Raw genomic sequence first — 12,720 nt, 5'->3', positions numbered from 1 at the left:
CTGTCGTTTTTGATGGAATGAACTGGCATTATTCAACTGTCAATTACATAGTAATCTAACAGTTGATCTCTAAATAATATGACTGCCTAATAATCAATCTTGGAACATATACCATCTACCTGGAGAATTACTGTTATTTAAATTTTATTCATCCCCAGTGACTTCTTCTCGCTGTGTATACGGGCCAAGTGCTATCGTTTTAATCTCAGAGAGATATCATTCAAAATAAAAACAGGTGGAAATGCAATTACAGAATAAACAGCTATTATTGTCTTAACATAATTAAATTAGGTTGATACCAAAAAGGTTTCTTTTGTTTAACGACACCACTAGAACACATTGATTAATTAATCACTAGCTATTGGATATCAATCATTTGGTAACTGACTCAGTCATTAGAGAAAACTTGCTACATTTTTCCATTAACAGCAAGGGATCTTTTATATGCACTTTCCCAGAGACAGGAAAGCACAGTCATGGCCTTTGACCAGTTGTGGTGCACTAGTTGAAACAAGAAAAAACTCAATCAGTTGAATGGATTCACCAAGGATGTTTGTTCCTGTGATGCAAGCACCTCACTCTCAGGTGAGAGCTCAACCAACTTATCGTAACTAAATCCTAGTTGATACCAAAACCTAAGCATCAAAAATGATTCACTGGTATATCTTTAAAGACACTGACATTAATTAAAGTGCTTATGGTTTAAAAATTGATGGTAAGCAAGAAACTGCTCTCCTGAAATTATGTAAGAGAGCCATCTCAGATACATACAAATTCACAGTAATTTTGAGTATATAAACTAGAAATATCGGCATGTGAGCAGTTTTTTCATTTCGTAGTATACCAGAATGGATATTACGTAGTTACTGAGAATTGCAATCCCCCGAGGAAGGCAGCGAGGAAGCTGCCGAAATATTGGAAGTACAGGCCATAGGATTTCAAACTTCATGGGACACTTTTTCGGTTCCGTGCCTTGTGATCATGGGAACCCATCGGAAACTGTTTATATTATTTTTGTTGAATAGTTGTACTCGATATAATAATCAGGGAAAACAAACTTTTGGTTCCATGATTTTACCTACACTGTATTGGAAATGATCATTACTGTGAAATTTTAAAGCCTGAAGTATTTTGTAATGTGTTTGATGACAAAAACATTTTTCACGGTTTGGGAGTTTCGTACTGTATCAACCAATAAAGAAAAGCTTTCAAGTTAGAACCTATTACATATGAAAGGGTTATCAACACGTTTAATAATATTAATCATAAAACTTTAGTATCTGACTTAAAAGTGTCAGTGAAATAATGTAATAACATGAAATGATAACACACTGGAGGAAAGTAAAGAAGTTAAATATATTATGTAACCCACCTAAAACAACACACACAGTTACACACCCTTAGTGCTGCAACGATAAACCAGTATACCGGTATACTGCGATAATTGATCAGCTCGATACAAATCGCGGTACAGTTTTGCGTATCGCGATTTTTATATGCTATATTTTTCCTTGTATCTTATTTGACTTGAAATAGGCAAACAAACAAACAAAAACCACATCATTTTATTAATTGGTGATGACAGGAAATGTAACAATCACGTCAAGCGTAGTCGGCTTACTTGTTGGCATACGAAGTGATAGGTCGGTTATACTTGATTCTAACTTCTAAACAAAACGTGTTAAAAGTCCAATGAAAATAACCAGTTAACGATAATTACAAATAAATGTTTTGTTACTTACACATTATCATTCATTGTTCATTTACATTGGAAAACGGCTACAGCTATCGTCTTCAAAGAAATAAACCAACAAATGAGAATCACACTTCACTGTTTTTTCACTGCACTCGGAATACTTTGGCCGATCGTTCAAAATACCTCGGCTAATAACCTCAGCTCTGGTTAGGTCGATTGGCCGAAACATTGCGACTCAATACATACATTTCCGTGTCAAGCGAGCAGCAATGGAAAAGCCTGATAGTAAGGATTTCCAAATGTGACAATTTATAAATAGTTTGACACCGTCACACCGGTGTTTAGTAGAATAGTATTGTCTTAAAAAAAAAAATATGGCCTAAAACATTTAGCCTAACAGCTGAAACTAATAAAGATAATTAAAAAGTTATGCCTTCTGTTTTCATTAAAAAAAAAAAAAAAAATATCAACTATATTGCAATACATTTTGCAATACAGTTTCTTATATCGCAATACGGTTTTGACCATATCGTTGCACCACTACACACCCTCGTCTCTTTCTCGGAGAGCTATATGTCTGTTTTTATCATTGTCTCTCTTTCTGTATGTTTCTTTTTCTCTCTCAATCCAAGGTGAACAGAAAAAAACACCCTGGCAAATATTCCTTATTCCTCCTCTAATTTCATTCCCTCCCCAATATCCCTGCCTCTACCTTCCCTCCCCTTCTACCAAAAGTACCATTCTTAAATGACACAGATTCTACCAAGGCTGTTATCGAATAAACTATCAAGAGGAAAGAAAAGAAGTCAAAATGTTACCGCTCTCTGTCTCACTTTGTATCATTCTCACTTTCTCTCGCTCTCACTTTCTCTCTTGCTCTCTCTCTCTCAGAACTGTCTTGTCTCTAGCACTGTCTCTCTTTCTCTCTGTCTCACTTTCCATCTGTCTCTCACTCTCTGTCTTTCTAGTTCTATAGAATAGAATAATCAATATTTTATTTAGATCTTAAAGCTGTATGTCTGTGTCTCTCTATCACTTTCTTCCTTTCTGTCTCTCACTCTGTATTTCTGTACTGGCATGTGTCCCTTGGTCTCAGTCTGCATCTCTATCGCTCTCTGTCACTGCCCCTTTATCTTGCTAAAGCTCTCAGTGCTGTATATCTATCTGCCTCTATCACTATATCTCTTTCTGTATCTCTAAGTGTCGATCCTTGCTCTTGTGACTGTTTGCATATCCAGACTTTCGTTTTTGATGGGCGCGAGCGCTATCATGCCCATGAACCCCCATCAACTCAATCTGACAGGCACGAAATAACGCACAACCTAAATTGAACAAATCACGCTTGCATTTTTTTTTTTTAACTCGGCCATTTTAATTGTTTATTGAATCCAATCCACAACGTCACAAACCATTCCATTCTGTTCACAATGAATGTCCTAGAATACTTTTTATAAATTGATAAATTGAAACATGATTGGTTGGTTATCTTTACACTGAGCCAATCATCTAGGAGTTCACTTATTATTAAGATCTCATCGGTTTTCGTTTTGTTTAATTTCGTACAATGCAGGTAATGTTCGTGAAATTTATTTTACACTGTCGTCATTTTGATCACGTACAGAAAAAATAGGTGCGTTGTCCAATAATTCTATGATGTGTATAATGTTTATACATGTTGATATCACAGTAAACGTGTACACCTACAAAAATCTAATTTAGTAAAGCAGGTTTTGTTTTTAATAGCATAGCGACGTATTTGCACATTTCTACTTTGTTTCACGATACTGCCATGTGATTTAAAGCCAAGGACATTGACCTTGGTAGAGTCAGATTTCTAGTACATGTGATCGGTTGACGGACACCTGAAACAAACACTGATTTAATTTCAACTCAGTAATTCGAATTTACCGAGTGTAAAGCATGGATATTTTAAAATTAATTTTACATTAGGGTTGTTTTGCATATAATACATAAGAAATCGATAAATGTTGTGTTCATGGTGTTTCTTTTTCTTGTGTAAGACTACAATGGCCCATTCCTTCATCTTTGAGAACAACCATCATATTAGTTAAATTAGGATATTTATTTTGAAAACACAAAACATTAACTCTTAAGGTATTTATTTTAGAAATCATTACTCCTCAGACTTAATCATGTTCATGGATGCAATTCCTCTTGGTCTCTTGCCTCCAATTCTGATTGTTTTTGAGGGTACGATTTTTCCCTCCTCTGCATTTTGAGGAGTGTGATTTCCACCACCACCCCCCCCCCCCCCCCCCCCCCCCCCCCCCCCCCCCCGTAAGCATTTTGAGGAGTGCCATTTTTAGCACTCCTGGGTTTTTCAAAAACGAAAGTCTGCATCTCTCTCTCTCTCTCTCTCTCTCTCTCTCTCTCTCTCTCTCAACCGAAGGTAAACAGAAAAAAAAAATGCTGGTAAATCTTCCCCTCCCCCTCTACCATCCATCTCTCTCTCCCACCATTCCTAAGTGGCACACAGATTCTACAAAAAGGCTGAACATTATCGAATAAAAACCTCCCACTCAGAACGAGTCGCTCATTCAGTGACTGGCGTCTGCTATGTTCAGCAAGTGGAGTCTGAACTCGATCGATTGCGCAGTTTGCAGCCAACAAGCTGCAAGAAACTGTGAAAAGGTTGACCATATGTGTGACAAAACTAGCAAATTAAAAGTGGATTGTATGTTATTAAAGCTCACCCTTGTCATCCATGCACCGCAAGGCAACAGCCCCCGAACGCTCATTTAGCCACATCTGTCAAGACATGCTTCTCTCTTTTTTTTCGAAACTGCCGCTGTCGTCTAGTTATTTGTCCAAGGGACGTAACTCTAACATGTAAATATATGGTTTGGGGATTTTGTGGTTGCACTCCATACATATTATTGTCAGAGCTAGCTCTGGCATTCGCCAAATTCGCCAATTGCGAATTTTGAAAACAATTGGCGAATTTTGCAAACAATTGGCGAATTTTGAAAACAAATGGCGAATTTTATTTTGATTTGGCAAAATAATTTTACTACATTTTATTAGAAAATAATTGGTTTTCTGTCATTTTTGAAACTTAATAAATAATTTGGCGAGACTTTGTGTTCACCCAGAGCTAGCCCTGATTGTGAAAAAACGTGAACTGGGCTACCCCATAAACCGGTCTATTTACGTTTGATTTTACGATTGAACCATGACATCAAAATACTTTTGTTGAATTAAAAAAACCTTCTCCAAAACAAAGTGCACAAATGAGGAAAAGACAAGTCTAGACATTTAAACTGGTTTTATACATAGGGAATTAATACACAACCGCCATTTTGCACTGTGCGCAGTATATTAAATGGTGTTTAATATTAAACAAACCTAAATAAACAACAGTTTCACACAGCTGTCATTGTTAAAGTCTGATCTCCTTCGCAGATTCATTGCATAAGAGTTTTGGTGACGTCACGTGATATGCGTCACTCTTGAAAAACAATATCCCGGTTTACGGGAGTAGCCAAAGAATGTCAACATTAGACTACGACATGCATTTAATCTCTTCACAACAGAAAATGGTATGTATATTAACATTTGTTGGTTGATTTTGACAATAAAGTGAACAAGGTAAAACATTATTTCATCAAATCGATCGTACATTACAATGCGCGTGTGCAAAAAAAACATTTTCCTTCAATAGGCCGGTTCACGGTTACTCGAGGATGCAACTCGAGTGGGTTTTGGTTGTTTTTTTCTTCATCATTAATCAATACACTGTACGAAAATCCCAAAATGAAAAAGTGAAACACTTAATTTATTGCTTTCGTCACAGGTTTGTTGGCAATTCCTAGTTATTTATCGCTTTCAATGTGGTGGTTTTAACTCTCCTCCTAAGTGCTGAAAAACGATACAAAAAACCCACGTTAAAAATACAATAAACAAATAAGCATTCTGAGAACTGCTAAAGCAATACATGTCCCTTACCGTGCCCAACAAATGATTGTATCGCCTAAGTGTCACAACTGTGAAAAATTGGTAAATCGTTATAAAAGTTAATCTCGATCTGTAACAATACATAATAAAGCTACATTCAAAATTTCATCTCAGTATCTTCAAGCATCGAAAAAACAAGGTGAGGGAGACTAATTTTCATACCCCGTAAGTTCAACTCTATGAAAAAAAGGAGGGTAAATTGATATGAAAGTCAAACTTGATTTGTAACAGAACATAATAAAGCCATACACAAAATTCAGCTCAGTATCTTGAGTCATTGCAAAAACAAAGTTCGGAAAACTATTTTTCGCATCTCCTAAATTCAAGGGTCATATCTGTCAAAACTGGGTAAATCGCCACGAAAATCAAACTTGATCTGTAATATTCCATGATCATAAAGCTATAGGCCTACACACAGTTTTAGCTAAATGTCTTGAGGCATTGGGAAAAAACATCTGGAAAACTGTATGTTGGACAGACGGACGGACAGACAGACGGATGGATATGAAACCTATACTTCCCCTATAGATATTGGTTTGAATGGGATCTACCTTGAAAGTACGTAATATGCCTTTGATAGGCAAGTCTACTGAATACAGGATAAATATATAATTAAAAATATGGGGGGGGGGGGGGGGGCAAGTGCCCTCTTGTCGCCCCCCCCCCCCCCACACACACACACTGCTAGCTACGGCCCTGCCAAAGCCCACTACTATCAACTGCATCTCATCTACATTAAAACATAAATCTGCGCTGATAAGCATTAGTATTACATGTGCAACGCGAGCCAGACGTGAAGTCCGTAATCGACCGATGTTTTCCGAATATTGTACTCGGGAATTGTTTGATCACATGACTGAACATTGGTCAAAATGGCGCTGTCCATTGATAACACAACTTAAAATTTAAAAACAATGGTTAAAGTATTGCAGTGTCATAATTTTCGATCGAAAAGAGTGATTTCGATTCAAGATGAGCCGCTGGCAATATGTGCGAGTGGCAATCAAGTGTTCGTAGCGACTCGGAGATGTTCGGTTGTTATTTTTTCACTTCGCGATGAATGTCGAGAGATCAAGGAAAAGAAACGCTTTGATACAGTTTCTCTTGTGGAGAAACTACTCTTTAGTTCAGCAAGTATGCACAATGGGCTATTCAACCAGTCATTTAGGGTGTTACCGGTTCTTTCTATTGACGATGAGTGTGTCACTGTGGGGTGGGGGGTGTGGGGGGGGGGGTGGGAGGGAGTGGGAGTTATCGGAGATCGAAACCCCACTAGTCAGACTATAGTCTATAGGGCCACTAGTTTGGATAGTTAACAACTCCATCTGCTCAAGCTAATTTTTTTTAAAATGTGTTTTACAGGGTGTCATGTCTCGACACCCCCCCCCCCCCTCAAACAACCCACAACAACAACAAACAACAACAACAAACAAACAAAAACAAAACAGAAAACAACAAAAAAACCTTCTTGCACATGCACATGAAGTGACATTATGTACATGTATATATAAGTTATAACTTAGCATCAGTGATCTATGCTATTCCAAACTTTGGTTATATGTTTGAACCCCCTTGGTGGACCATTTAATTCATTTTCGTCCTGTCCCAACTAGTCCCCTATGTAGTAAAAATTGGTAGCCCCTTAATTTTAATAAATTTAAAAAAGTAAAATAGCTAAATCTTTTATTTTTACATTTTATTTTAAGGTAAAAAAATGTTTTTAAACCGTGAGCAGTATACTGTGAAATACTAGTGTATACACTTAATAAAACTACAGTTATAGCACTTTATATTACTGAATGGATGTTTAATAACACCTAAGCACCAAAATATATTGGCTGTTGGGTGTTAAATCATATGTGCAAAAAAAAAAAAAAATCTAGTAGCCTGGCAAGTGTCACATATCTAATACATGTGCTGGGGTGTCATTAAACAAACATTCCTTTCATTTAATTTAGTTTTTTCTTCAGAAAATTGTCTCTTGACGCTGGAGTATAAGACAGCATGGAAGAATACTACCAAATTCATTCGCGTTTATTTAAACTGGGACATGGAGTCTTCTCCTGGCATGAAGATGAGAGCCAAAGTCCGATTGGCTGGAAAAACCCAGCCTGTGGCAACAACAACAGCAACAACAACCGGCCAATCAGCACATCTGGATGTGGTCGAAATACCAGTGGACAAAAATGTATCTGACATTGGTATTTGTGAGTCTACGGGAAACTTTGCCATTGCCGTTGACCGTGAGGTCAAGGTTTTTCACATCGTAGAAAAGGTCATGCCAAATTCTGACGGCACATACCTGGATGTGGATATATTCCTTGAACTGTGTTGGAACTTTAGTGTTGAAGCTTTATCACTGTGTGAGGAATTTATGGTGTGCGCTTCCCGCAATGAATGTCAGGTCATTCGACTGGAGTACACTGAAGCAACAGAGGGAGCTGCTTCATCGGTTTTGCACGCTCGTGGAAAAAAAGACTGGGGAAAACCCGATACTGAACAAGTTCAATGTCACAATTTTTCTAGAGAATCTTCTCCCTTGTCGTCACTACACAGTAACAGTAATGTATCAACGAGATCTGAAGTCGAAAAATATGATGACGATAAATCAAACCCTGTGTCGTCCGTCATTAGTAAAGTAAGTGAATTTTCTTCAGTCGGTCTGCTCAGATCTACGAATCCAAGTCCGGCTCAGTTCTCAACATCTGCAGGAACAGAGGTGACGGAAATCACAGACGACAAGTTTTACAAGTCGTGGCGATTTGACGGAGAAGACTCTGAAACAGGGGAGGTAATCCTGAACCTACAGGGTTTACAAGGACGGTCGAAGTCATTGCTTCAGAAAGGTTCCCCTCCAGTGTTGCAGGATATGAGAGGTGAGGCATTTGATGCGAAGGACTTTGACAGTATTTTAGCACCTAACTTATAGAATATCTATCCATCCAACCATCTATCAGTGCATCAATCCAACCAACCAGCCATGCATCCATCTATCTATTCATGCATTCATCCATCTATCTATTCATGCATGCATCCATCCATCTATCTATTCATGCATGCATTCATCTATCTATTCATGCGTGCATTCATCTATCTACTTTTGCATGCATCCATCTTATTTATTCATGCATGCATCCATCTATCTATTTCTGCAGGGCTTCTAGAATTTTATAAAAATCCACTAGCCATGGGATCAGGGATTTTAAAAATGTACTAGCCCTAATATTCACTAGCCCTACTTTAAATAAATACAATTTTACTAACAGTAATAATCAGATATTTCACCTAAAGAGGGAGATTGAGCTTAAAACTCCTTAGATAGGGGTTTAAAGAGGGGGCATGATATTCATATTTACAAAATATGTAAATGCTGCATTTGACAAGGTTTTTTTTCCACCAGCCGTCGGGCTAGTTATAGTAATTATTTACTAGCCCAACATTGAATATCACTAGCCATGGGAGTGGGGCTACCATAATCTAGAAGCCCTGTCCTGCATGCATCCATCTGTCTATCCATCCATGCATGCATCCATCTATCCAATCATGCATGCATCTATCTATCCAATCATGCATGCATGCATCCATCTATTCATGCATGCATTAGTCTATTCATGCATGCATCCATCCATCTATCTATTCATGCATGCATTAGTCTATTCATGCATGCATCCATCCATCTATATATTCATGCATGCATTAGTCTGTTCATGCATGCATCGATCCATCTGTCTATTCATGCATGCATTTATTTATCTATTCATGCATGCATTCGTCTATCTATTCATTCATGCTTCCATCTATCTATTCATTCATGCTTCCATCTATCCATGAATGCATCCATCTTTCTATTCATGCATGCATCCATCTAACCGTCCATGTATACATCAATTCGTCCATCCATCCATCCATCCGTCCGTCCATCCATCCATCCATCCATCCATCAGTCCATCCATCCATCCATCTACCCATCCATGCATTCATCTATCGAATCATCTGTCCATCCATCCTTCATCCATCCATCCATCCATGTGACCATCCACCCGTCCAGTAATCTGATCCTCCATCTGTCTGTCTATCCTTTCATCCAGCCAGCATCATTGTTTACCCTAATGGTATTTGTTTACAGGGGGACCATTCAAGTCATCTGGAGGAGTGAAAGCGTCAACTGTCCTTCACCTCTGTGACTTTGACCTCAAAGAAGATTGGCAAGAGGTCAAACTTATACCATCCTACTTCCATGGTAAAATTTTATTATTATTGTTTGCAATTTTTTTTTTTATTATTATTATTTTATATTGTTTTCAGTAAATTCAAACTAATTAATGGAACATGGGTAAAATTACCTCCTTGTTTGTAGTAGTTGTCTCCCTTTGTTAGGAAACACTATTTCAACATTTTTAGCTATGTCTAGAACTGTTTGCAGGTTTTAATTATAGAATGTAATAGTTATCACAAAACTGATTGATTGTTCGAGTGATTTTAAAAGTTATATTTATACAATCAACATGTAAACTCAGGGAACATTTTATTTTCAAACTTTTGATTGGCAACATTTGCTATCAGTTTTCAGTTAATTATTTCTATCATTTTACCAACAATTAAATTTCTTATGGAAGTCTGCTTGTTGAATGTTTTCCAGGAACTCCAAGAAGTTCGTCCGAGACTTACAGCACAGTCCCGGTGCATTCTCCAAACTTTCACAATCTCATTGGAATGAGCTGTATAGTGAGCGGCTTTCGTGGATCCAGCATGTATTCCCTGTTACCACGGTTACACAAGACTACTCTCTACAAGTATACAACCAGTGCTATGAAGGTACCTGTGGTTTGTTTGTATTTCGGAGAAAGTCGTTCAAATTGAAGCACTGGATTGTAGCAAGTGGTCAAATGCAGCATACAGTAGTTATCCCCAATCAAATTCAACAAATTTTAATGCACTTACAAAAAACAAACTTCATGGAAACGAGCATAGTTGCCATTATTAACTTAGGTGGTTTCAGTGGAAACGATTCTTACAAAAAGTGTATACATTATTTACTTTGGCATACCTGTCAGGGTCACACACAGGATGATACACAAAGAGTATGTCATACCTTTTTTGAGGAATATGTATTTTGCTTCAAAAAACTTTCAAAGATAATATTTAAAAATACATTTTGTCAGTGAAAGATAGCGTGGGAATATGTAATTAGGATCTTTGGGAATGCCCATAATTTTTGACATGTTAATGCTGATTTTAGTGCTACAAATAGATTTGATAAGTCATACATTAAATTAAATTTATTTATTTATTTATTTATTTAAATTGAATCTTTTCCAGTGATGATGTCACTGTTTGAAATATTAATCGGTAAAAGCTTGTTTCTTCTTTTTTTAGATTCTTCCTACTCACAAGCTGTTACACGTTGTTACAAAGACTGGGTTAGAAACCTACACGTCGCGATGCGGTCTCACTGCAGTGTACAATGTAGAAGATTTTGACTATGTAACCAAGGTAACCATTTAAGAGGAGCTATCGCTCTTGCTCCCCATCACTCGCTGCCCTGATACTAGTTCAAGGAGAGTCATTTTTAGATCTCATTACTGACAGAATTTATTTGGTATTGGTATGGTAATATCTTAAAAAGCTCCCCACAATTTATGTTAGGGCAGCTATTAATGAGACCTATCAATTTTGTCGGTGGGCCCATTGGGCTATTTCTCGCTCCAGCCAGTGCACCATGACTGGTATATCAAAAGCCGTGGTATGTGTTATCCTGTCTGTGGGATGGTGCATAAAGATCCTTGCTCCTAATCGAAAAGAGTAGCCCATGAAGTGGCGACAGTGGGTTTCCTCTCTCAATGTGTGGTTCTTAACCATATATCTGATGCCATATAACCGTAAATAAAATGTGTTGAGAGTATTGTTAAATAAAACATTTCCTTCCTTCCTTCCCATCAGTGTTTTCCATATCAAGGTCTGCTGCATGGTACCCTACTCCAGATATCATTCCTATGGGCCTGTTAAGGACCACAGAGATAATTAAAGAGGAAACCTGCTGTTGTCGCATCATGGGCCACACTTTTTAATTAGCAGAAAACAATCTTTTATATTCACCATTCCACAGACAGGACAGCACATACTACAGCCTTTGTTACACTAGGAGCACTGGCTGGAATGAGAAATAGCTTGATGGACCCACTGACGGATCAATCCTAGACTGACTTTGTATCAGACAAGTGCTTTACCAGCAGGCTGCGTACCCCGTCTACCACCACCCACCCCCTGCACTACTAGTGAAGAGGGGGCAGGAGGTAGCACAGTAGTAAAGCGTTCGCTTGATGCACGGCCGGTCTGGGATCGATCCCCATCGGTGGACCCATTGGGCTATTTCTCGTTCCAGCCAGTGCTCCACAACTGGTGTAACAAAGGCCGTGGTATGTACTATGTTTCCCTTGAACAGTACATTCCTTTTCTTTAATCTGCTTTTATTTCAGGCCTGTCCTCCAGAGAATCTTGAAATCTGCTTGATTGGAATGGAGCCGTTCATTGGAGCAGTCCAGGTAACCATGACAACGGATCACGTTGTTCTGCTCACCAAAGCTGAAGATCCGTACAGGTAATAAAAAAATAATAATAATTAAAAAAAGACATTGACTAACTTTACACACACACACACACACACACACACACACACACCCAAACAAACATGAAAAACATGAAGGAAAGTATTTCAACATCCCTTGTGTCAGAGATTATTAAATAATTTCATATTGTTTAGTAACTTTATCTTCAAGAATAAGGTTTTGGTATTGTCGCTTTCTAATTTCCAACATTTGATCAAATATCTTTTGGATTTTACAAGTCACTATAAGATTTTGGTACTTTTTTGACTCATTGTAATTTTTTTTTTAATTTTTTAAAATATAATTTAAGCTCTCTTGTGCTAGAATATGATTGCATGTGTTGACAGTTATGTCTTAAAATGTTCATATTATAATAAAATTGTCAACTATGAGCTGTTAGGTTTAAATCTAAAGATCACTTTCAGAATATAGCCATTTATTGTC

At 37.6% G+C, this 12,720-nt stretch overlaps 2 protein-coding genes across 6 annotated transcripts in view; one reads left to right on the top strand and one right to left on the bottom strand.

The window, feature by feature from the left end:
* Nucleotides 1-4,519, bottom strand: part of LOC121389865 (voltage-gated potassium channel subunit beta-2-like) — a 118,189-nt gene extending 113,670 nt beyond the window's left edge. For 4 of the 5 annotated variants that reach the window (XM_041521517.1, XM_041521512.1, XM_041521515.1 and 1 more), the window contains exon 1: nucleotides 4,411-4,519. The gene's annotated coding sequence lies outside the window, so the exon portion shown is untranslated. The remainder of the gene's footprint in view (nucleotides 1-4,410) is intronic. The other variant, XM_041521513.1, reaches the window with a different exon arrangement.
* Nucleotides 4,520-6,543: 2,024 nt separating this feature from the next.
* LOC121390455 (Hermansky-Pudlak syndrome 3 protein-like) overlaps nucleotides 6,544-12,720 on the top strand; it is a 49,214-nt gene continuing 43,037 nt past the window's right edge. Inside the window, exons 1-6 of the mRNA XM_041522274.1 lie at nucleotides 6,544-6,805; nucleotides 7,642-8,547; nucleotides 9,798-9,911; nucleotides 10,311-10,486; nucleotides 11,048-11,164; nucleotides 12,148-12,269. Of these exons, the coding sequence (XP_041378208.1) occupies nucleotides 6,586-6,805; nucleotides 7,642-8,547; nucleotides 9,798-9,911; nucleotides 10,311-10,486; nucleotides 11,048-11,164; nucleotides 12,148-12,269 (1,655 nt within the window). The 5' untranslated portion in view covers nucleotides 6,544-6,585. The remainder of the gene's footprint in view (nucleotides 6,806-7,641; nucleotides 8,548-9,797; nucleotides 9,912-10,310; nucleotides 10,487-11,047; nucleotides 11,165-12,147; nucleotides 12,270-12,720) is intronic.

Source organism: Gigantopelta aegis, chromosome 15 (assembly GCF_016097555.1).
Source record: "Gigantopelta aegis isolate Gae_Host chromosome 15, Gae_host_genome, whole genome shotgun sequence".
Lineage (NCBI taxonomy): Eukaryota > Metazoa > Mollusca > Gastropoda > Neomphalida > Peltospiridae > Gigantopelta > Gigantopelta aegis.
This window is presented reverse-complemented; position numbering and strand designations above follow the sequence as displayed.